Source organism: Schistocerca gregaria, chromosome 2 (genome assembly GCF_023897955.1).
Source record: "Schistocerca gregaria isolate iqSchGreg1 chromosome 2, iqSchGreg1.2, whole genome shotgun sequence".
Lineage (NCBI taxonomy): Eukaryota > Metazoa > Arthropoda > Insecta > Orthoptera > Acrididae > Schistocerca > Schistocerca gregaria.
The window spans coordinates 888634331-888661092 of record NC_064921.1 but is presented as its reverse complement, the minus strand read 5'-3'; the positions used below and the strand labels follow the sequence as shown (position 1 = coordinate 888661092).

Sequence of the window (26762 nt, the reverse complement as noted above, 5' to 3'; positions counted from 1 at the left end):
ATGGCTGTGGATGGTCTCCAAGAAGCCGAACATAGCCATTTCCAGTAAATGTTCCGTTCTGTTGGACCAGAGGATCCGGTCCATTCCATGTAAATACAGCCCATATCATGCAGCCACCATCAGCCCTCGTAGTGCCTTGTTGAAAATTTGGGTCCATAGCTCCGTGGGCTCTGTTCCAAACTCGAACCCTACCATGAGCTCTTACCATCTGAAATCGGGATTCATATGAGCAGGTCACTGTTTTCCTGTCGTCTAGGATCCGTCCGTTATTATAACGATCCTAGGAGAGACATTGCGGGCGATGTCGAGCTGTTAGCATAGGCGGTCGCGTCGGTCGTCTGGTGCCACAGCCCATTAACGCAAAATTTCGCCTCACTCTCCTAACGGATACCATAGTCGTACGTCCCTCATTGATTTCTGAGATTATTTCAGGTAGTGACAACTCTACGCAAACGTCGATGGTTTCGGGCGTTAAGTAAAGATCATCGGCTACTGCCTTGTCCGTCATGAGAGAAAATGCTTGAAAGTTGGTATTCTCCCACACTCTTGACACTATGGATCTCGTAACATGAAATTCCCAACGATTCCCGAAGTATAATGTCCCACGCGTTTAGCTGCAACTGTCATTTCGCGCTCAGAATCTGTTAATTGCCGTCGTGCGGCCATAAACACGTTGTAAACTTTTTCACGTGAATCATCTGAGTATAAATGACAGGTGCGCCAATGTACAGCCCTTTTATAACCTGTGTACGCAACACTTCGTTCATCTGTACATGTGCATATCGCTATCCCATGACTGTTGTCACCTCAGAGCATGCAGGCCTTATCACCTACTTACTTGCCCCCGTAGCGATGATTTTATGGTTGGCTCGTCGCGCAGATACTGATAGTGCTGGGAACTCTGTTATCTATCCTATTTACATACGAGGCTACATGTATGAGGATCGGCGTCATCAACAGTCACAACAGTCACCAGTGAGTTATGGAGAAAACACATGATATGGTGGCAACAAACCATAGGCACCGGTTCAGTCCCAATGTGTGGGAGAGAATTTTTGCTGGCCGCCTCGCGGGACCAGTCATCTTTCCACAACCCCTCACAGGCGAGGCATATCTGCATTTACCCCAGGTGACCTTGCCTCTCCTTCAGCACGAATTGCCTTTGTTAGGATGGGTAAGGTGGTTACTACATGATGGTGCTCCAGCCCACTGCTCTCTTGAGTGTGCGGCTGAAACACTCGTAATGACAGAACATCCTCGTATGCCTGGTGCGTTCTCATTATAGGTGGCAGTCGTCGTTCAAACAACAGTTTTTCGGTTATACCGACGTTTTCCAACTCAAGGTTAACCTGATATAAATCTGCTCAAAATAGCCGGTTTCTGAAGTAACTGATTTTCCATTTATTATTGTTTTTATTTCTAGTAAAACGTAGACATTGAGGAAAGACTGATATATTCTGAGATTCCCTCAGACTTCCACATCATACTTTTCAGGATACCTAAACTCTAAATGTGAAATTGAAAATTAAAGAAAACTTTCGCCGTATATTATTTCCAGATTTTTTTTTTTTATAAAAGTAATGGGGCGTTGATTACTTCAAAAAAGCACTAGTATTCTCCTACTGATTATAATTATTTTGAAACTCTGCTCAAAAATTGTTCTGTAATCGCGGATGGTACAACTATTTGGGCATTGTTATAGGATGAAAACTGAAGTTGGAGAACTCTATTTTTCGTGTTTTTTGTCCGTTTCCAAGGGCTACAAATAGAGAAAGGCATTCTATGTAAACACAGCCAGTTGCCCAACTACTTTCCATTTTTATTATAAACAATGAATGTATTGCTGATTTTTAATTTATTACTTTTGCCTTAATTTCCTGTCTCTTTTATTATTTCATAGAAATAGCAGATAAATAATAAGCTTACGTGGAAAATGTGTAGCGTTTTTTGTTTAATAATTTCGAATGAAAAACCGGCTTTGCTTTTCAACGGGAATTTGAATGCAGTTGATTTTTGATGACAAAATTAAAGAGGCTCTACCAAAAATTTCAAATCAACAGTTTAGACAGTAGGTAAAAGAGTACCTATAATAGGAACTATTACTTGACAAAAACGTCGGTAACGAATTAATCCACCGGCCAATATTTATTGACCAATCTGTTCATAAATACCGGTTCTATAATGTGTTGATCTGCAAGTTGACTCCTTTCATCAGAAACGACATAATTCAAAGAGGAAACCAGTCCATCAGAAGGCACAGAACTTCCAATCAATGACAATTATTTTTGTGCTACAAATGACAAGTCTACTACTCTACTCCCAAACAACGAACGGATCGCAGCTTCTGGGTAGTAAAAGACAACGGGTACCCGATTTCCTCAGCAATGCTGTGCCGATGCTTATGACATATGTTTGTTGCTCGTTTCGTTTGGCGTTGTTATTTAAAACAGCTCTGATCGGTTTTCCATTTTCTATAATAACCCAATATTTAAATCAATGGAAACTATACGAAAAGACATTATCCATTTTTAAAAATGTTTCATTTAAAAATCAAAAATTTTAGCACCACTTATATGGCAAACTGGTATCACGGCTTTTTATTCAGCTATTAATAACAAATAAAAAGCTGCTATGACCGAAACTAAGCAAATACCTAAAAGTGCCGGTTATGCAGAACTAAAATACCGCTACCTGTTTTAACCGGTCGGTTTCTCCCATCCGTAGATCTCATGTGTGCTTTGAACCTTCGAAATCTGTCAGATATCTCGAAGTGGGTGTACCTCCCTTGGAACGCATGTCCAGCCTTATGTCTTTATGACCGTGTTTTATCCTTGACCCCTCAGAAATATTTTCGTGCAGTTTGTTCCGACTTAGCAAAATCACCCTCTATTCTGAAGATTGTGATCCTGTAGCACTCTCTTGGGATACTCCCAGAGTTATTCTCACTTCTGAAGGTTTCGTTCGGTTAAGAATGACATTTTCTATTTCGTGTAATTCAGTGAAGTAAGTGCCCAATATGGTGTGGAGTTGATACATTCATCGCTCTCCTGACCATTAAAGTCCGCTTTCGAAGAAGAAAAGAAAGAAGGAAGCTTTGGTTTTAAAGTTCCTTCGATTAGAAGGTCTTCAGAAAAGTTCGCTTGAGAAACAAGAGCAACTGCTTCCAGTTTAGGCATATCGCAGCAAAATGAATTTATCTCGATCCAGCCCTCCCACTGACGAAACTGCGAACCAAACACGATTCTATGTGTGATACTCAGACGTACTGATCATTGTCACCAGCTTTCAAAATGTTACCTTTAAACATTCTACAAACCTGACGAATCCTCGCGTTCTAGCTGAGATAAACTAAAATAACTCAATCACTTATTTTCAATCGGCGAATTTTTCTATCAAATGACACCATGCTTCAGAATTTTAAAGTTACCTAAGTGTCGAGGCCTGAAGAAACTGTAGTTAATCAAGTGTATTTACTCAAGTGCTCAAACGCTTTAATCCCTGAACACTAGTTTCATCCCACATCAGATGAAGGCCACGTAGTCTCATCTTTTTGTGCAAGTAAAACTTTGTGGAGGTAAAAAATCTGTTAATGACACAGTACTTGCCACGCTATTCTGTCGTGAGATACTGCGATGGAGAAACATGGAGCACTGCCGATATCTTCATACGATTTTCCTGACAGAAGCTTTTTGAATTTTGTCCCGTGCTAACTCTGTTGCATGTGCCTGCACATCGACCGCGTATTATTAAGTCCAAACTGATATGCAAAAACTTCCATGATTTTCTTCTCTGTAGCTAAGCCGACTGTAGACGATGGATTCTAGTTCCTTGAGTTATGTAGTGGTATTCATTAGCACTCAACTCTTCCCACAAGACGTAAATTCTCGTATTTCGACGGCAGTTGTAGTCCCGTAATGTACGCAGGAGAAATTCTGTGGTGAGTGGGTAGTAGAATAGGAGCTATGGCGATAGAGCCACTGGTAAGAAATATTTCCGCGAGAGGCAAAAGTTCCAGATTCGATTCCCGATCTGACACACAATTTTAATCTGCCCGTAAGTTTCAAATCAACTCAGGCTCCGCTGCAGTGAGAATTCCTGTTGGATGGTAATAGTTGCCAGTAAACGGACATGGCTACATAAAGAGAATTTCTTATGAAAGGATCGTACCTAACAGTGTATTTCTTTCCTTCAAGAAAATAAGCTTGAGACTGGATTAACGTTCAGCAGTTAACCAGTTCCGCTACGTGTATTACCGCCCTCCAAGCCATCGCCAACGGTTAAACCACATAACACTTAAAGATCTGTTTGGACGATGGCTCTCAGTTAAACGATGGTGTTGGACAACGAATTCTGAGAGTTCGAAACACAAGTTTGAACATACAACTTCCCTTTTTAAAAAAAATTCTTCTTCCTCTTATGGTTACCAGTAATGCCATCATTGAAGGAATTGAATCAGTTCATCCATGACAAGGACAGGTGGAATAATTTGTCATTCATATGGAATGTTTTATGAATTCAAACCATTGTTCATTCCTGGAGCAAATCATGTAATGTTCTAATTGCTTAAGAAGACAACCGTCACAGCTGGACCAGTGAATTGCCGGTAATTACTGCCTACAGGAGGGCTCAACACAAGGGGGAAACATACTACAACGGAGCAAAAGGCACTGGGTTACAGATGAAGAAATTAGAAAGTGTGATGGGAGTGGTTGCCGGAAGTGCCAGCAAACTTATCCATGTCTTTCTGTCTTGTTCCAGCATCCTGATTCCTACGGGAAACTTCACAAATAGAAGAAATCATGAATCGAATTCTCACATTATTTTAATGAATGAGCGCTCTCGCATTTGCATTTTTGCTGTTTATCTTAAACTTCATACTGAATTGTGTATTACTTACCAGTGTTCACTGCATGTATGTTTGAACTACCGCTATCTATGTGCACCATCACTTGCACAGTGGAATCTGTTGATGTAACACGCCTAATTCACTTCAAAGCACCTGTTTCAATCCAGAGATTATCTCTGTTAATTCCAAAGATACTGAAAAAAAGGCAACAGTGAAGATCAGTTACCGATATCTTTAGTGCTGTGCAAATCTCTTAAGTTTTGTGAAAACGAGGAAAGTTCTGAATGTTGTTTTATGTTATTACTCACACTTTACGTTCACATCTAGGGCATTTCACTGGCGTTGCATTCAATTGCAATCATGTAATGGAGGAAACTAGAGTCACCATCTGTCGGAAAATGAAATAAAGTTATTATAAGAGGCAGTAAAATCAAAAGAGACAGACGGGAAAAAAGTAACTAAGCTGTTCATTATTTCAAAAGAAATCGCTACAACTGTTAATACATTTATCTCAGTGCGAAACAAGACGATCAATGCCTTCATGGAAAAATTTTTGCGGTTGCCTACGGAACCTTGATTGTACCTAGGCAGGCACCTCTTCGTCCGAAACAAATCGACTGCAATGAATGTCCTTCGTCAAGGCTCCAAAAATATAGAACACACATGGGGAGTGATTTGGACTTAATGAAGGATGCGGAAGCCTTTATACAGCCTCCAGACAGCCCAATCTCTTTCCATATGAATTCCGTATTTTTTGGAACCCTGACGAAAGAAATTTGTGGCCGTCGATTTGATAATACAGAGGTAGTGAAGCCATAACACAAACATTTTTGAAAAATATACGTTTATTAACATCGAATATAAATTTAAATCTTAGAAACTCGTTAATGAAGGCATTTTTTTTACGACTGTAAACCTGTATAGATGTGAAATGTGACCAATAAACAGTTTAGACAAGAAGAGACTAGAATATGAAAATCTTTCGCAAATATCGCTCCCTGTCATAAAACTTGTTGACTACTTAAATTATTTAATTAGCTGCATCGTTCGAGGTTATTTCTCATCATCAGGCTACAGTGACAGTACAAAAAACATTTAACAGAAGTGGATCTAGATATTAACGTTTCTTTTCATAGTCTTGGTATATGGGGAAAGAGAAGGATAGGCTAATAAATAGCGATGTCACTTTATCTGTTGGTCTGCTGTTCACATGAAAAATGTTTCCAAGATAATTTCTCACTTTGTTCTTATGAGGTGAAAGTCTTCTTATGATATGTTGAGGTACCCCACCCCCCTTATTTCTATGAACCTTTTGAACTTGTGAGCCATTGTTAACAAATTTTTAAATGTAACTTGAAAAACGATATCATAAACAAATAAACAATGCAGAATACAAGATGGCGCTCAAAACATAGTTTATTTCTATTTGATTATTGATATGTTCATCTTGTTGTTCTCAGTCACTTGCAGTGTCTTCTGCTGTCACATCACTGATGTTGGGTAGCGAAATATACTAAAAATGAGGGACTGTGACAGTTTTATAATAACAGAATACCATCAAGGTAACAGAATACATTTTTTGAACTTAACAATAAGCAATATAAACCAGACCCTGAACAGCAATGTGCACAGAAAAACCAACAAACAGGCACTGCCTTTAATAAATCCTCCACACACCCCAACTCGCATAAACAATTTGCATTAGGGTGCTTTTTAGATAGGGCACAGAACTTCCCACTTAATGATGCCGACTACAAGACAGAAATAAACACTATAAAATACATTGCACTTAACAAGTGCTATCGTGAAACATCAAATAGATATGAGACCTTAACTTTTCCCGGTGAACTGAATGTTCAAATAACTTACGGGTTTGCTGCCGGGTGACGTCGTCGACCACCACCGGTATTTCGACAGGAGCACACCCTGCCACTCTCAAGGCACAACTGCAAGGAGGAAGCAGTGTGCAAGGGAATTTAATACCTCGGTTCACAGAGGAGAAACAAGGAAGATACGACACACAGGACAAGTAACCGCAGAGTCAACACACAACCAAAGATAACCAACGTCAGAAATATCGATAGTGACTATTAATCAACAGGTGAGGTAGCACTAATTCTGTCCCTCTGTTTTTTTATGAGAGGTAGTGGCGGATTCCAAACAGCATTAAACATAATCCACCATCTCTGTTTATAACGTTGCTTGATATTGTGATTTCAATAGCTTCCTTAATAACACTATCCCAATAGCTGGACGTGCAAGCCAAAATCCCTGTGTTGTTGTAGTCCATAGGATGATCGGTGTCAAGGCAATGTTCTGCAATAGCGGATTTTCTCGGCTGTTGTAAGCGTGTGTGACGCTTATGTTCAATACACCGGTCTTCCACAGTCCTGATTGTCTGACCAAGATATGACATGCCACAACTGCAAGGAATACAATAGACACCAGCCTTACGGCCGCCAACAGGGCATTAATCTTAGAAGGTGGTCGAAAAACCCATTTCACATCATATTTCCGCAAAATACGGCCAATCCTGTTGGAAATGCTTCCTGCGCAGGGCAAAAAGGCCGCAGACTTAGGTGCCACTTCGATGCTGTCGTCACTTACCCGTTGCACAGAAGGCTGATAGCACAACGCAGGTTTGATCTGCCTCTCACTATAACCGTCCCGACTAAAGGCGACTTCGAGATGTGATAGCTCAGCTGCCAAACTTTCAGGGTCTGAGATAACGTGGGCTCTGTGGGCCAAGATATGAAGTACTCCTTCACGCTGAGCTGGATGATGACAACTATCAGCTCGCAGGTACAAGTCAGTGTGAGTAGGCTTCCTATAAACAGAATGTCCCAACGTACCATCAGTCTTCCTTCTGAATAACACATCAAGGAAGGGAAGGCATCCATTCTTTTCCACCTCTATAGTGATCTGAATATTCGGGTGGACTGAATTCAGGTGTTCCAAAAACCAGTTTAAATTCTCACTACCATGAGGCCAAACAATAAAGGTATCGTCTACATATCTGAAAATGCACGTTCCTCAAATTCCTCCATAAACAAATTGGCCACAATAGGTGGCAACGGGCTTCCCATTGCAACTCCATCAGTCTGTTCGTAGTTTGGAACACCTGAATATGACGGCTGAGCAGAAATCTGGAATTGTTTGCTGAGGACGCTATAGCCGGGAAGTCTTATCTTTGAGTTGAGTCTGTAGAAGAAATGGGGATGACTTGGACAGTATTTGTGTTTGATGTGATGTATCGCAGCTTGCTCTGAGTGTACCTAATGGAGACGACTAGGAAAAACAATCCTGTAACGTTCGAATACTGTAATAGTGTTGCACTGTTTGGCACTGTCACGTCGATTAAATGTCTAGTCGTGATGTTGCAAAGCAGAAATGGAGCAGCACGCACGTACCTAAGTACTGAAGGTGAATGGTCGACTCAGAAATGAGAGAATTCTAGAAAGGTAAAAATTTATAAAGGAGACTGTTGAACACCTGTGCAACCGATTCCTGACTACTCTCGAGCTTTTGAGATCCCCACAGGTTGAGTTAAAAATAGTCGTTGAAGAAGACTGATTACCTGTAGGGTGAGCCAACACGCAGGTAATACGAAAACGCTCCATGACGTCACACTGGAGTCTCTGGAGGGAAGATGTTCTTTTTGCGGCACACTGTTGAGGAAGTTTAGGGAACCGGCATTAGCGACATAACGCGGAACGATGCTACTACCACCGACACGTATCTCGCATGAGGACCGCTAAGACAAAAGAAAGCAGAGCTCGTACGGTACCGTAGCAACAGTCGTATTTCTCTTACTACATTTGCAACAGGAAAATGGAAGGGAATGACTAGCAGTATTAAGCACTACCCTCCACCATACAATGTGGCTATCGGAGTATGTATGTAGATGTAGATTAAAAGGAGGGACCAAGATACTGACACAGTCGCCCAGTCCCACACGAGTGTTAGATCTGCAACGATCTGGCGCCAGGGGTTCACTGTCATCGATCTTCCTCCATACAGTCCCGACTTGGCCCACCCGATTTTCATCTCTTTCCCAAACTTAAAGAACACCTTCGAGTACTCCACTTCGACAGTGATGAAGCGGTACAAGTAGAAGTGGGTTGTGGCTCCGTCATCGAAGTCAAACATTGTACAGTGATGGTATCAAGAAACAGGTTTCTCGTTAGAGAAACGCACTCGTCGCCAGGGTTTCCGTATTAACAAAACATTGGCCAGCGGCGAGTAGGATCGTGCAGTGAGGATTCCGCACAAACTTAATCATGTATGTAGTCAGTTCATCCATTTCGGATATAGAGAATCCCAACCATTTTTCCCTGTTATCGACAATAATAATGGCGAGATATCGTTCCCAGTGATACCAAAATTTTCGAGAATGTTTTAATTTCAATAATATAAATGTGATATAAAGTCATGCAAGATGCAGGCTACCATTTTTATAATAATCAGTAGTTCTCCATTTAATCTGACTGGTTCGCAGTGGTAAAAGTCAAACATCAGGCAAGGAATGAATTTATTGCTCATATGACACGTTTCAGAATTTATCCACCATCAGATATCCAGGAGCAATTACTGCACGTTGACATGGCTTTCCAAATTGTATGCGAAACACCATACCCAAGTACAGTGAATCTTTCCTGGATATCTGATGATGGATAAATTCCTAAACGCGTTATATGAGCAATAAAAATCATTCCTTACCTGATGTTTGACTTTTACCATTGCGACCCAGTCAGCCTGAATGCAGAACTACTGATACAAGTAGTTTAAATTTAAAGTTGGACATAGAATAACGAACGGCAAACGAAACATTTTTTCATTCGTTATAATTAAAAATTAACAATGCTTGGATTTTTCTCCTTTACTTGTACTGTGAAACCTTACTTCTTGCCAAATTTCATCACTGCAGGTCAGAGGGAAGTACCCTTCAAGAGTCGATGAGTGCGTTTGCGACTGTCAGAAGGCATAAATGGCTGTATCTTTCGATTGCATTGCTACAACTTTTTACACCCCCAAGGGACCATACACTTCAATATGTGACTTAAATTTCAACTTGGTACGTCCACCTGTTCCTAATGAAAAGGGTTTTTAACAGTCAAATTGACAGACTGAAGAACAACAAAGAGATCCAATAAGGGTTCCGTTATTACCAATTGAGGCACGACTCCCTAAAACTATGTAGACGTAAAGAATAAAAATGTAGAATGTTAATGACGTTTGTTCTATTTAAAAAGTTTTATGAGTTTTCACACAAAAAATACGGAGGCATTACTTTTTATCAAGCCCTCGTATAAACGCGATCTAATATACACACATCAAAAAAAGATTTGCATCACCCGGTTCCGAGAACTCCTGAAGATAGACGTTGGCTGTAGATATTGTATCACAGACACAGCCCCTTCGACTGTTCAAGAGATGTCACTAAACCCGCCCAAAGATGTAAGCAGCCATGCATGAGCAGCGCCTATTAGACGGAGGGGGTCCGACAGCCGATCAGTTCCAGTCATTCCACCAGGAAGGAGGTACACGCCTCGTGTGGTCTGTAGTTCAACCATGCCTAGACGGTCAATACCGCGGTTCGATCGCTTCCGCATTGTTACCTTGTGTCAGGAAAGGCTCTCAACACTCAACAAGTGAAGTGTCCAGGCGTCTCGGAGTGAACCATGGAGAAGATACAGAGAGACAAGAACTGTCGATGACATGCCTCGCTCAAACCGCCCAAGGGCTATTACCGCAGTGGATGACCGCTGCCTACGGATTATGGCTCGGAGGAACCATGGCAGCAACGCCATCATGTTGAATAATACTTTCGTGCAGCCACAGGACGTCGTCTTACGATTCAACCTGTGAGCAAAAGACTTCATGATAATAAACTTCATTCCCGACGTCCATGGCGATGCCTATCTTTGCACCCATGCAGCGCGGTATAGATGGACCCAACAACATGCCGAATGGACCGCTCAGGATTGGCATCACGTTCTCTTCACCGCTGAGTATCACATATGCCTTCAACCAGACAATCGTCGGGGACGTGTTTGGAGGCAACCCGGTCATTCTGAACACCTTAAACACACTGTCCAGCGATGCAGCAAAGTAGAGATTCCCGTGCTGTTTTGGGTGGCATTATGTGGGGCCGATCGACGCCGCTGGTGGTCATGAAAGGCGCTGTAACGGCTGTACGATACGCGAATGTCATCCTCCGAACGATAGTGCAACCATATAGGCAGCATACTGGCGAGGCATTCGTATTCATGGACGACAATTCGCGCCCCTATCGTGCACATCTTGTGAATGACTTCCTTCAAGATTAGGACATCGCTCGATTAGAGTGACCAGTATGTTTTCAAGACATGAACCCTATCGAACATGCCTGGGATGGATTGAAAAGTGTTGTTTATGGACTACGTGACCCGCTAACCACTCTGAGGGATCTACTCCGAATCGCCGTTGAAGAGTGAGAGAATCTGGACCAACAGTACTTGATGAACTTGTGGATAGGAAGCCACGAATACAGGTATGCGTCAGTGCAAGAGGAAGTGCTACCGTGTATTAGAGGTACCGGTGTGTACAGCAATCTGGACAACCACATCTGAAAGTCTCGCTGTATGGTGGTACAGCATGCAATGTGTGGTTTTCATGAGCAATAATAAGCACAGAAATGATGTTTATGTTGCTCTCCATTTCAATTTGCTTTAAAGGTTCCGGAACTCACGGAACTGAGGTGATGCAAAACTTTTTTTGATGTGTGTATAACGTCTGAAGTTCCATAATCCTTTTAGCGAATGATACTGTTGTATACAGAGATGACGCAACGCTACAAAATTTTAGCGAAATGTAGGAAGACCTGCAGAGGATCGACGCTCAGTGCAGGGAGGCGCAATTGACCCTCAACGTAAGCAAATGTAACGTATTGCGAATAGACAGAGAGTAATATCCTTTATTGTACGATTGGACGTTGCAGAATGATCGCTGTAAACCACACAATATCTAGGAATATGCGTACGGAACGATATGAAACGAAACGGCCAAGTAAAAAGCAGATGTCAGACTCAGTATTATTGGAAGAATTCTCCGGAAATGTAATCCATCAACAAATGAAGTAGTTTACAAAACATTCGTTTGGCCGACACTTGCGTATCTGTGCCAGATAGTATTGATAAACAGAGAAGACCCAAAGAAGAGCAGCACGTTTCATTACAGTTTCATTTAGTAAGCGCGAAAGCATCCGCGAGATGATCACTCAACTCAGCCGCAGACGCTGCAAGAGTGGCGTTCTGCACCACGATAGGATCTACTGCTAAAATTCCGAGAGCATACGTTTCTAGAAAAGACAACTAATACAGGATGTTTCAAAAAGGACTTTACAACTTTAAAAATTCATACATATTTGTTGACAGACGATACAGAGCTGGGTTTAGTGTTATTTTGCAGGGAAACATATCAAGTTGGTTTTTTTTTACCTTAAACTAAAGATGTTGTTTGTGACTTCCGTTGGTTATCCTGCACACATCGGAAATCAATTCCTACCCAAACTCGCTGTAGCAATGCAGGTGTAACTTGCTCAGTGGCGGGGTAAGTTCTTGCTCTAAGTTCAGATAGAGAAACTGGCACAGGAGGTAAAAACATGATATCCTTGATGAATCCCCACAAGAGTATTGCCAGGTTTGGGGAACGTGGGGGCCATGCAATTGGCGCATCATGGCCAAACCATTACCTGGAAAGCGCTCACTGAGAAAATGCCGGACGTCAGCCAGTAGTGGTGTGGTGCACCACCTTCCATGAAGTGAACATTTCGTTCTTAGTCATCCTCATCGACCTGTAGTATCCACAATTGTTGTGACATATCCAGATACACTACCCCGTTGATGGTTCTCTCACAGAAAAAAGGGGCCGTACACTTTGTTCTTGCTCAATGCACAAAAAACGTTCAGTTTGGAGCTATCACCAATATATTGCGCTGTTTGATGTGGCTTTTCACTGACTCAAATCCTATACTAAGGTGTCCTAAACTTGCCACTTAAGTGAAAAGTCGACTCGTCAGAAAAGATAATGTTATCCATGAAACGTTCATCCTCACGTAATCGATTTAACAAATCCGCACAGAAGTTCTTCCGAGCAATTTTATCAAAGTCTTTTATTGCTTGTACGATCGTCAATCTGTACGGTTTCAAATACAAACTGTTCCTCAACACACGCCAAACATTCGTATGTGGGGTTTTCAGGTCAGGTTAGAAGCACGCCGGGTCGATTTCGTAGGGCTGTTGACAAAATGTTGTCTCACTGGCTCAAGGATGTCGTTATACACTCCTGGAAATTGAAATAAGACCACCGTGAATTTATTGTCCCAGGAAGGGGAAACTTTATTGACACATTCCTGGGGTCAGATACATCACATGATCACACTGACAGAACCACAGGCACATAGACACAGGCAACAGAGCATGCACAATGTCGGCACTAGTACAGTGTATATCCACCTTTCGCAACAATGCAGGCTGCTATTCTCCCATGGAGACGATCGTAGAGATGCTGGATGTAGTCCTGTGGAACGGCTTGCCATGCCATTTCCACCTGGCGCCTCAGTTGGACCAGCGTTCGTGCTGGACGTGCAGGCCGCATGAGACGACGCTTCATCCAGTCCCAAACATGCTCAATGTGGGACAGATCCGGAGATCTTGCTGGCCAGGGTAGTTGACTTACACCTTCTAGAGCACATTGAGTGGCACGGGATACATGCGGACGTGCATTATCCTGTTGGAACAGCAAGTTCCCTTGCCGGTCTATGAATGGTAGAAAGATGGGTTCGATGACGGTTTGGATGTACTGTGCACTATTCAGTGTCCCCTCGACGATCACCAGAGGTATACGGCCAGTGTAGGAGATCGCTCCCCACACCATGATGCTGGGTGTTGGCCCTGTGTGCCTCGGTCGTATGCAGTCCTGATTGTGGCGCTCACCTGCACCGCGCCAAACACGCATACGACCATCATTGGCACCAAGGCAGAAGCGACTCTTATCGCTGAAGACGACACGTCTCCATTCGTCCCTCCATTCACGCCTGTCGCGATACCACTGGAGGCGGGCTGCACGATGTTGCGGCGTGAGCGGAAGACGGCCTAACGGGGTGCGGGACCGTAGCCCAGCTTCATGGAGACGGTTGCGAATGGTCCTCGCCGATACCCCAGGAGCAACAGTGTCCCTAATTTGCTGGGAAGTGGAGGTGCGGTCCCCTACGGCACTGCGTAGGATCCTACGGTCTTGGCGTGCATCCGTGCGTCGCTGTGGTCCGGTCCCAGGTCGACGGGCACGTGCACCTTCCGCCGACCACTGGCGACAACGTCGATGTACTGTGGAGACCTCACGCCCCACGTGTTGAGCAATTCGGCGGTACGTCCACCCGGCCTCCCGTATGCCCACTATACGCCCTCGCTCAAAGTCCGTCAACTGCACATACGGTTCACGTCCACGCTGTCGCGGCATGCTACCAGTGTTAAAGACTGCGATGGAGCTCCGTATGCCACGGCAAACTGGCTGACACTGACGGCGGCGGTGCACAAATGCTGCGCAGCTAGCGCCATTCGACGGCCAATACCGCGGTTCCTGGTGTGTCCGCTGTGCCGTGCGTGTGATCATTGCTTGTACAGCCCTCTCGCAGTGTCTGGAGCAAGTATGGTGGGTCTGACACACCGGTGTCAATGTGTTCTTTTTTCCATTTCCAGGAGTGTATGTGCTTGGACGACCTGACGATTTCCCATGTCTTACCGAGCTCCCTATACCCACAAAACATTCATACCACTCATAAATTGTAGGCCTACTAGGAGGATCTTTAGCGTATTTGGTACTGAAATTACGCTGAACTGTTGTCGCCGACTTTGATTCATCAAACCAAAACACACAGCTAGCACGCTCGGATCCAGTGAAGTCAGCCATATTTAACACAACTGCTGCTAGCGCTCGTTACGGTGCGATTCGGCACTAGCGAACTACGCGAGACAAAACTTGATGTATTTCCCTGAAAACTGACACGACAATCAGCTCTGTAAGTGCTATGAATTAATTTATATGAATTTTCAACATTGTAAAGTCCTTTTTGAAACACCCTGTATATTGCTTCCTCCCATGTATAACTCGGCAAAAGACCACGAAGAGAAAATTAGAGAGATTCGAGCCCACATGGGGGCTCATCAGCAATCGTTCTTCCCGTGAGCCATACGCGACTGGAGCAGGAAAATTGGATGTGACAGTGGTACACAAACTTCCCACCGCCACACACTGTAGATAGTTTCCGGAATATAGATGTACAAATACTCACGATGACCAAACGAACGGAAAGGCGACGGAAATCGAGCTACATTACTGACATGTATTCAAAGTAACGAACAATTAAACTTCACTACAGCATGGCTGTGAATATAGAACAATGCGGTCTCGAGCGGTGTAGAGTCGGCAGCTACTAGTCGCTCCGAGAAGTTCTCACACAATGGGCAGAAGTGATGGTGGCCAGGCATTTTAAAGACCAGTTACTGTCACTCATTAATATACCTATGCCTCCAAAGGAAGAGCGTATAATTCTAGCCTGATGGGCCATAGAGACTGGCCACTTTCCTTTGGCCACAGAAGTTCCCTGCCCTGGCGCCGTATCAACCGTCAGAGCGGCTGGCTTTTCTGTGTTTTAGTGCGTCTCACGACTAAGAAGACACTCCTTTCAAACTTGAATCGTTTTAACGATGAAGCCATTTCGAACACGCTATTAACTGTTCTCAAAACGATGGCAGCCGAGATTTCAGATCCTCTGTATATCTGGCTTATTATTACATCTCTTTCTTCCTTTCTGAAATTTCTTCTTCTTCTTCTACTTCGGAGCATTGATATATATCAAAGGGGACAGGTGAAAATGTGTGCCCCGAGCGGGACTAGAACACGGGATCTGCTGCTTGCATGGCAGAAGCTTTATTCGTCTTTTCTTTCCATTTTTGTTCGGTATTGTTCGTTGCGTTTGGTCTGGGCGGACGTCACAAGACATCCGTTCAAGTTGATCGTTGATTCCTTCACTCATTTTTTTTATTACAGAGGGCGAGCAGCCCTCTGACCGAACACGCTGAGCAACCGTGCCGGCTCCCATCTGAGCCACCGAGGGCACAGAGGATAGTACGATTGCAGAGACTACCTCGCGCATGCCTCCCGCGAGAGCCACATTCTCACCTTATATGCACAAACTCTAAATTCGTAGTGTCCCTACCCAATATACTCATTATACGTTGAAGACATTCTTACCAAGTCCCGTAAGAGTTCGGGTAATATGTGTGCATCCGCACAGAAGAGGAAGGTCATGGCGGGTATTGCCAGGACTATATATTTATATAGATATGGTGTCTGTTCATTCGGACATCGGCAGTCGCACTATCCTCTGTGTCCTCGGTGTCTCAGATGGACAGAGCGTCTGCCAAGCAAGCAGGAGATCTCGGGTTCGGGTCCCTGTCGGGGCACACATTTTCACCTTTCCCCGTTGATGTATAGGGTGTTACAAAAAGGTACGGCCAAACTTTCAGGAAACATTCCTCATACACAAATAAAGAAAATATGTTATGTGGACATGTGTCCGGAAACGCTTTATTTCCATGTTAGAGCTCATTTTAGTTTCGTCAGGATGTACTGTACTTCCTCAATTCTCCGCCAGTTGGCCCAATTGAAGGAAGGTGATGTTGACTTCGGTGCTTGTGTTGACATGCGTCTCATTGCTCTACAGTACTATAATCAAGCACATCAGTACGTAGCATCAACAGGTTAGTGTTCATCACGAACGTGGTTTTGCAGTCAGTGCAATGTTTACAAATGTGGAGTTAGCAGATGCCCATTTCACGTATGGATTAGCACGGGGCAATAGCCGTGGCGCAGTACGTTTGTATCCAGACGGATTTCCAGAGCGAAGGTGTCCCGACAGGAAGACGTTCGAAGCAATTGATCGTCGTCTTAGGGAGCACGGAACATTTCAGCCTATGACTCGCGACTGGGGAAGACCTAGAACGACGAGGACACCTGCAATGGACGAGGCAATTCTTCGTATAGTTGACGATAACCCTAATGTCAGCGTCAGAGAAGTTGCTGCTGTACAAGGTAACGTTGACCACGTCACTGTATGGAGAGTGCTACGGGAGAACCAGTTGTTTCCCTACCATGTACAGCCTGTGCAGGCACTATCAGCAACTGATTGGCCTCCACGGGTACACTTCTGCGAATGGTTCATCCAACAATGTGTCAATCCTCGTTTCAGTGCAAATGTTCTATTTACGGATGAGGCTTCATTCCAACGTGATCAAATTGTAAATTTTCACAATCAACATGTGTGCGCTGACGAGAATCCGCACGCAATTGTGCAATCACGTCATCAACACAGATTTTCTGTGAACGTTTGGGCAGGCATTGTTGGTGATGTCTTGATTGGGCCCCATGTTCTTCCACTTACACTCAATGGAGCACGTTATCATGATTTCATACGGGATACTCTACCTGTGCTGCTAGAACATGTGCCTTTACAAGTAAGACACAACTTGTTCTTCATGCACGATGAAGCTCCTGCACATTTCAGTCGAAGTGTTCGTACGCTTCTCAACAACAGATTCGGTGACCGATGGATTGGTGGAGGCGGACCAATTCCATGGCCTCACGCCCCCTGACCTCAACTCTCTTGACTTTCATTTATGGGGGCATTTGAAAGCTCCAGGGCTGCATCAGCGCATCAGGGATTCCATGCGACGGAGGGTGGATGCATGTATCCTTGCTAACGGAGGACATTTTGAACATTTCCTGTGACAAAGTGTTTGAAGTCACGCTGGTACTTTCTGTTGCTGTGTGTTTCCATTCCATGATTAATGTGATTTGAAGAGAGGTAATAAAATGAGCTCTAATATGGAAAGTAAGCGTTTCCGGACACATGCCCGCATAACATATTTCCTTTCTTTCTGTGTGAGGAATGTTTCCTGATAGTTTGGCCGTGCCTTTTTGTAACACCCTGTATATCAAAGCCCTTCAGCAGCTGAAGGTATTAATACATAATTCTAATTTCGTTCTAGACGGCTGCAGGTCATCAATGGTGTCTGTTCTTTCTTACATGTCCGTTAGAACATAACCCATATCCATATAAGTATATAAAAAAAGTGTTAGATTACTTTGTGAACGACCCTCGTATCCAGTGTCTATTAAAATCGTTCTGACTGTTCGTTTGCTTTTCCAACGTGACTTCTCCAGCTGCATCTAATGTAGAAGAAGGCCATTTTTCAATTCTGTCATATTTGATACAGAATTTTGCAGATTATGCTGATATTGAAAATATACTGTAAAAATTCGTGAGTAGTGATTAGTTTTCATGTAAAAGATATAAATTTTCTTACTGCTTCCTTCAATCTTTTACTATCTGATAAGGACATCTATTTTGAAAGTTCAGACTGAAATAGTAAAACTGAATTTTACAAAATATTTAATTAATATGTCAGTTTATTTTATGTAATTCTATTAATTATATATGCTAGTAGCCACAACATCAACACAGTAAACACACTTTATTTTCAAAAAATGAATTATTTCTAGATTTATCAGGACTGAACAATTGGCAATTGCATCGTTGTGGCGTCAGAACTTTGTTCACATTGTGATGTTTACAATATTATTTGCTGGTTATTGTAATGGAACAGATCATTGACTCTATTTTCACCACAAACTGGAAAGGGTCATATGTTGTGTTGGCAGAAGAGCCAACACCGTGTTACGAGAGGAGGCCGAAATGCACGCGTTTAGCTCACGCAGGCTGGTTTGAGGAGGGAAGGACTATACTGACGTGAGGTCTGGAACATGAAAAGGAATTAGAATTGAGAAAGCGGACGGAATTAGTTTGATACTTTAATCCATTAATGATAAACGTCGCTCTTGATGGTACATGATTCCAAATATTATCTGTTCAGATTATAGTAACTGAATATGGCGCCTTGCTAAGTCATAGGAAATGACGTAGCTGAAGGCTAGGCTAAACTCTCGTCTCGGCAGATGAGAGCGTATGTAGACAGTGAACCATAGCTAGCAAAGTCGGCTGTACAACTGGGAAGAGTGCTAGGGACTCTCTCTAGACTAGACCTGCCGTGTGGCGGCGCTCGGTCTGCAATCACTGATAGTGGCGACACACGGGTCCGACGTATATTAACGGACCGCGGCCGATTTAAAGGCTACCACCTAGCAAGTGCGGTGTCTGACGGTGACACCACATAATACACACAGACAAGTGGAGGACTCAGTATATACAAATATTTGGGGTACCTGATACACTGCTACATCTACATCCAAACTCCGCAAGCCAGCTGACGGTGTGTGACGCAATGCCAAGACAACAGACTCACATTTGGTAGGGCAACTGTTCATGTTTCTGTCTGGACAACCGGTTTTGTTTCCCTAAATCGCTTAAGGCAAATGCCAGGGATATTACCCTTAAAAAGCACACCGTCCATTTTCTTCTCCATGCTTCCCCCACGTGAGCTCGAGTGCTCCTTCTCTACGAGACGTTAAATCCTAGAGCGTTCCCCTGAGACGAGCGCGCCCCGTGCACCCGCAGGCGACGCCGGGGCTGCTGTCGCCGCCGGGCGGCCCTCGGCGGCGCTCCAGCGTCATGTTCAGCGAGGTGGTGCTGCTGCACGGAGGCGCCGGCGCCGGCCCCGGGGGCGCCGCGGGGGCGGGCGGCGCCGCGCGCAACGTCTGCTCCAGCGAGAAGATGACGCAGACCGGCGACGGCAACGTCTGGACGCCCGCCGCGCCGCAGCCGCCGCCGCTGCGACAGGTGAGCCCGCACGCCCCCCCGTCCACCGCCCCCAGTTTATTCACGTTTCTCACAAAGCTCTGTGCCTTCTTTCCAGCCCTATTTGCGAGAACCGGAAATACTACTAACCTACCCTGAAGAGCTAAAGAAATTGGTACACCTGCCTTATAACGTAGCACGCAGAAGTGAACAGCACATTGCAACGCGTTAGATATTCTCAATAATGTTCATGCCTGGGGAGTTTGGTGGCCAGCGGAAGTGTTTAAACTCGGAAGGGTGTTCATGGAGCCACTTTGTAGCGATTCTGGACGTGTGGGGTGTCGCATTGTCCTGCTGGAATTGCCCAAGTCCGCAGTATGCTCAGTGGACATGAATGGATGCACGTGATCGGACAGGATCCTTGCGTACGTGTCACCTGTCAGAGTCATATCTAGACGTATCAGGGGTCCCATATCACTCCAACTGCACACGCCCCACGCCATTACAGAGCCAGCACCAGCTTGAACAGTCACCTGCTCACATGAAGTGTCCATGGACTCCTGAAGTTGTCTCCATACCCGTACACGTCCACCTGCTCGATACCTTTTGAAACGGTGATGATGATGTTTGGTTTGTAGGGCGCTCAACTGCGTGCTCAGCAGCGCCCGTACACTTTCCCAATCTGAACACAGTTCAATCTTGCAACTTTTCATGAATTATGATGGGATGATGAGATTAACACGAACTCCAACCCGGCAAGGAATCCAACCTGGGACCACGTGATCTGGAGGTAGCAACGCTAGCCACTAGACTACGAACTGTGGAGAATTTGAAACGAGACTCATCCGACCAGGCAACACGTTTCCAGTCATCAACAGTCCAATGTCGGCGTTTACGAGCCCAGGCGAGGCGTAAAGCTTTGTGTCGTGCAGTCATGAAGGGTACACATGTGGGCCTGTTAGAGTCGTATCTAGACGCATCAGGGGTCCAATATCACTGTAGCTGCACACGCCCCATGCTATTACAGAGCCTGCGCCAGCTTGAACAGTCCCCTGCTCACATGAAGGGTCCATGCATTCATGAGGTTGTCTCCATACCCGTACAAGTCCATCCACTCGATACAATTTGAAACTATGATGATGATGATGATGATGATGATGATGATAACGATGTTTGGTTTGCGGGGCGCTCAACCGCGCAGTCATCAGCGTCCGTACACTTCCTCAATCTGAACACAGTCCAGTCTCGCAAGGAATGATACTGGAAAGGTGAGGGCAACACGAACACCCAGTCCCCGGGAAGAGAAAATCTCTATACCGGCCGGGAATCGAACCCGGGACCCCGTGATCCGAAGGAAGCAACGAGACTCATCCGACCAGGCAACATGTTTGGGAAGATAGGAGACGAGACACTGGTAGAATTAAAGCTGTGAAGACGGGGCGTGAGTCGTTCTTGGGTAGCTCAGATGGTAGAGTACTTGCCTGCGAAAGGCAAAGGTCCCGAGTTCGAGTCTCGCTCCGGCACACAGTTTTAATCAGCCAGGATGTTTCATATCAGCGCACACTCCGCTGCAGAGTGAAAATCTTAGTCATCAACAACCCAATGCCGGCGTTTACAATCCCAGGCGAGGAGTAAAGCTTTGACTCGTGCAGTAATGAAGAGTACATGAGTGGGCCTTTGACTCCGAAAGCCCATATCGATTATTTTTCGTTGAATGGTACGCACGCTGACACTTGTTGATGGCCCAACGTTGAAACCTGCAGCATATTCAGGTGGGGTTGCACTTCTGTCATGTTGAACTATTCTCTTCAGTCGCTGTTAATCCCGTTCATGGAGGATCTTTTCCGGTCGCTGCGCTGTCGGAGATTTGAGGTTCTACTGTATTCCTGACATTCACGGTATACTCGTGAAATGGTCGTTCGGGAAAATACCCACTTCATTGCTACTTCGGAGATGCTGTATCCCATCGCTTGTGCACCGACTATAACTCCACTTTCAAACGCACCTAAATCTTGATAACCTGCCATTTTAGCAGCAGTAACCGATCTAACAACTGCGCTAGACACTTGTCTCATATACGCGTTGCCAACCACTGCGCCGTATTCTCCCTGTTAACTTGTTGTTTCATTTAACGTATCCTTGTATTTGAATACACCAGCCTACACCAGTTTCTTTTACGCTGCCGTTTATTATCGTCACAAATCCGATGTAATACCAGCATATTATTACTGAAATGCAGTTACTCACAGATATCCAATGTGCACTCAAATTATCGTATGGCAGTGAAATTTGGTAGATATTCTAATTCGTTACTGCGGCCCCCATCCCCGCTGGAAAAAAATTGTTTCGATTTTGGCCACAAGGTGCAAATACGGCGCTGTGAATGCAGGAAAGACACATAGAAATGTGAGATAAAAATATAGTCTTCGTTGAGGAGGTCTTATTTTCAAATTTCGATGACGCATTTCGCCTTTGGTGGGCATCCTCAGGTTACAGAAATTTGTCCTTGAGCACGCCATCCGTAAGAATGATCACACGATGCGAATGCATCGCAAAATGCGACCACGATACCAAAAAGTTGAAAATCACCAATGCCTGTCTACCCATTTGACAGGCAATGAGGTTTTTCAACTTTTTGATATCCTAATTGCAGTTTGCGATGTGTCTGCATCGTGTAATCATATTCATGGATTGTGTGTGGTGGGACAAGATTTTATAATCTAGAGATACCTACCACAGGCGAAAGGTGAATCAGATATCGACACCGTTGGTAACAGACTTGCAAGTTTCGGCTAGACGTTGATAGCGGTTACACGGGATCAGGCAGACCCAATGGTGTATGCCCACTGAGCCACAACTCCAGTGGCTCTGGACTACAGCGCCCTCTGCCGCCATGGTATAGGACGGCAGGCAGCAACCACTCAGCCCACTTGCACTGGGATCCTCATAGCTACGACGCCGTTGTTTGTGCTTACTTTAGGGAGTATCTTCCTTGTTGACATTGAGAGCTGGATTCTGCATTATTTGTAATGAGCTTTCGTCCACATGGAGAAATACAAGTTAAGTACATCTTCTGCTTGCTGTGTCAGCTTGTTCGTTAATCATCCCTGCTCGTACCCAACTTTGCTACGACGAAAGTTGCTGGACCACTCTGTAGCCCACCTGTCCTTACCGTTGTGTACAAATTCCTACACAGCAAAGCGCGTAATTCGAATTTGAAAACAAAATTCTCTGCAACCAACATTGCATTTTTTGCCGAAATCTTACACTGGCTGCTGTATCAGCCACAATGGTGCAATGAGTTATTAACAGGACGTGGGCAGAAAACAAGTGAGAAACGTTTTTTAAATGAAAATTCCGCAATTTGACTACACTTTTGACTGAAATTTTATTTAAACGCTATTATGTGATTGTTGTCCCAAACTAACCTAAGGTTATCAACTGAGAAAGGCACAATGTTGATGTTATTATGAACTGACGGTTACACAATTCGCCCAGTATGAACACCAGATACATCAACGACATGCGACATCCATAAAACGCGGTGGTCAACGCCTACTCGCAACAGTACCGGTGGAATCTGAGCAACATGGTCCTGTGCACTGCCCACTGCCGTTCAGGTCAGGTAGAGACCTAACGTGCCCCTGATAAAAGCGTTCTTTCAAATGTCCCCAGAGCCAAAACCCACATGGAACAGATCTTGCAGGTCATGCATCTGAAAAATCTTTGGAGATAACACGTTCGTGGAAAGTTGTATTAAACAGATCTTTCACTGGGCAATCGACACGAAGTGTTACCCTTCTTGCATGAAAAGAGTGGTTTCCACACAGACGCGAATATCCAGAGTGGGAATCACATGCTGTACAAGGTCTCGATAGTTTGGAGACGTCACAGTACATCTGACAGGCACTCTGGGTGAATTCTCTCCAAAGGACGGACTAAGAACAAATGTGCTTATGAATCCACGCCACCAGTCACATATGGCGAGTGAAATGGCCCTTTGTGCACAACAAGCCCCAACTTCGGCAGTTCTGTGTATTCACTGCACTCTTTAGTGAAAAACGTGCCTCATCTCTCGGTGCAATATTGCCTGGAGATATGTCATCAGTTTCGATCCTTACGTGAACAACTTTCACCAGGGTACGACGTCACCCTCTTCCGGATGCTATGCGTAGCTCATCCATGTTTTCGAATTTCATTGTCTTCTTCTTTAACCCTTATAGTGACATTGGGCCTCTCCTCAAACCATTCAGTACGCGATATTCTCCCAATTTTTGCACTCTGGCTTCAGGCCACAAGTGGCCCATCGGAACCATCCGACCGCCGTGTCATCCTCAGCTGAGGATGCAGATAGGAGGAGCATGTGGTCAGCACACCGCTCCCCCCGTTCGTTACGATGGTTTTCTTTGACCGGAGCCGCTACTATTCGGTCAAGTAGCTCCTCAGTTGGCATCATGAGGCTGAGTGCAATCAGAAAAATGCCAACAGCCAATGGTGGCCGCGGTGGTCACCCATCCAAGAGCCTGCCACGCCCGAAAGCGCTTAACTTCGGTGATCTGCGGTGATCTGACGGGAACCGATGTGTTCACTGCGGCAAGGCCGTTGCCGATATTCTCTCAATGCAGCACAATAATATCCGCCGTTCACATAAAATAATTTTACTAACAACGCACGGTCTCTCTTCTCGGCAGCCATACTGTTCACTCACTTTATGGCTTGCCATATTTGAACGTGGATGTAACGCCGTCATAAAACAGTCTACAGTGCAAGATTTTCATCTTGCACCAGTGGAATTTTTTTCAAGTGTAAATTGGGTTAGCATTAAAGCGTTAGCTTATCTACTAAATTTCGCTGCCAAACAACAATTACAGCCCTAAATGGACCTTATGTACAGATACCGTTAAATACAATCCGGTAAATGGAAATGAGCGTATGGCATCGTTGGCCGGGAGGCCCCTATTCGGGGTAGTTCGGCCGCCAAGTGCAAGTCTTATTTCATTCGACTCGCGACTTGCGCGCCGGTGATGAGATGAAATGATGATGAGAACAACACAACACCCAGTTCCCGAGTGGAGAAAGTCTCCAACCCTCCGGGAATCGAACCCGGGACCACTTGTATGGGAGGTGAGCACTTTACTACCCAGCTACTCCGGTGGACAACAACCTTGTAAATTTGATTACTCGTTTCGGCCATTGAAGCCTATCTTCACATCTACAAAAATGAAAAATATACAGGAAACCCAACCCTACTATGTCAATAAATATGTCAGGATGGGCCAAATAATATTGGTCGGAAAATATTTCACGCATCTCAAAACAGAAAACACAACTTACACCATCTACACCACACGTGGACCATGTAAATTGGGTTGTCTATCTCAAGGTGCATGAAACATTTACCGGGCCAGTTTCAGTTTGCCCATCATTTGCAATCGTTTCAGTACTTTCCGGCGTGTAGCTGGAGTCAGCCCAAATAAATCCTCTTCATGATGTGTTTTAAGCAGTACTCCAGCCCTCGCCGCGTTGCCTGCTACTGCCGTGCAGCAGTGCTGCTCGCTCGCTCCTGGAGTACTGGTTATTCATCGTATCTTACTGTCACTGTTAACACATATCGATAAAACGAATATTGACTAAACTAACTGGGGACCACTCTATCGAATGGTCCGAGTGAAATTACGCTTTAAAAATCATGCTATTTGTGACGGGAAAAAGACCGACGCTTTCCGTCACATGAAGGACGTGACGAGCAGAATTTCCTTGGGCTAACGCCAGCTCCACATTGCAAAAACAAAATTGCAAACATCCGCCGAAACGTCGGAGAAAACGCGCCTGACAACTCTGAAGACGGGCACCCGGTGCATGTATAAAATTACACTAACTGTTTAAGCCTGGATACGTTGTATATACATTTACGTGATTACTCTGCAAAATCACACAAATTTTATTTGCAGACCGTTCATGGAACCAGTTTCAGACTATTTCTTGACCGTTCCATTCTTGAATAGTACTTGGGAAAAATGGAAACCTCAATCTTACCGTTCAAGTTCTAATTTCTCATACTTTATTACGATAGCCATTTCTCACCACGGAAGTGCAGTCAAAAAAATATTTTCGCGTATCTGAAATTTCGAAAAACGCCTTTGCTTTAGTGATGGCCGTCCAACTCGCATATCATAACGTGAAACTTCTCCCTTACTTCGTAATAATAAAAAACGAGCTGCCCTTTTAACGTTTTCGATGTCCATTAATCCTATCCAGCAAGGATTCCAGAAGAGGACGTTCAACCATCGTGTAGGCATCTTCTAAATTTTTTACCAAAAAGTATTTTTGGTTCGCCTTCCCCACAACATTTTCTGTGTGCCTCGCCGATCTTTAAATTTTGTGATTTATTGTGTAGCCCCAGTTTAACGGAATTTTTTATAGTACTCTTGTGGGGGATCTCTCACCTGCTAATATTTATGGCTAACTTGGACATTTCGCACCATTGAAACGTCTTCTTTAAATCATTTTTGTATTCTAATAACGTTACTGGACGGTAAACGACAGTACCATCTGTAAACAATCTAAGAGGACTGCTCATACTGTGTCTTAAATCGTTTACATAGACGGAGAACGCTTCCCTAGGGTACTCCAACAGTCAGTTCAGTTTCACTAGATGACTTCCTGTCAGTCACTACAACACAATGACGCTTCTGACGGGAATCGCGCAATTGAAACGATATTCCTAAGCATGCAATTTGATTGGAACTCGCTTGTGAGAAACTGTGCCAAAAGCCTTCCAAAAATCCGGAAATGCGGTACCACCTTGAGATACCCTGTCGATAACACTCATTATTTCGTCACCGTGCATGTCTGTCTCGGTGTTCAAATAATGAGAGGGAATATCCAAACATCTCGCTGAGCAGTACGTCGAAACTGGGGAATGTGTGGGGAGAGAAGTAGGAGGTGTTATGTACATAAAGTTACCGCTCACCAGTGAGTTACAGGATAACAAATTTTTGCATAAATGTTCAATAATTAAAAAGAAAAAAATTTGCGCATGAGGAAACGAAATTACCAACAAACTGTAAAGAATTTTACCAATACTTCAAAAACCCAAACTACAACATAAAAAATTAAAAT

At 44.3% G+C, this 26762-nt stretch overlaps 1 protein-coding gene across 1 annotated transcript in view; it reads left to right on the top strand.

Annotated features, from left to right (window-relative positions):
* Nucleotides 1–26762, top strand: part of LOC126336038 (voltage-dependent T-type calcium channel subunit alpha-1G-like) — a 741513-nt gene that overhangs the window by 312357 nt on the left and 402394 nt on the right. Inside the window, exons 10-11 of the mRNA XM_049999518.1 lie at nt 19461–19568; nt 19626–19682. Of these exons, the coding sequence (XP_049855475.1) occupies nt 19461–19568; nt 19626–19682 (165 nt within the window). The remainder of the gene's footprint in view (nt 1–19460; nt 19569–19625; nt 19683–26762) is intronic.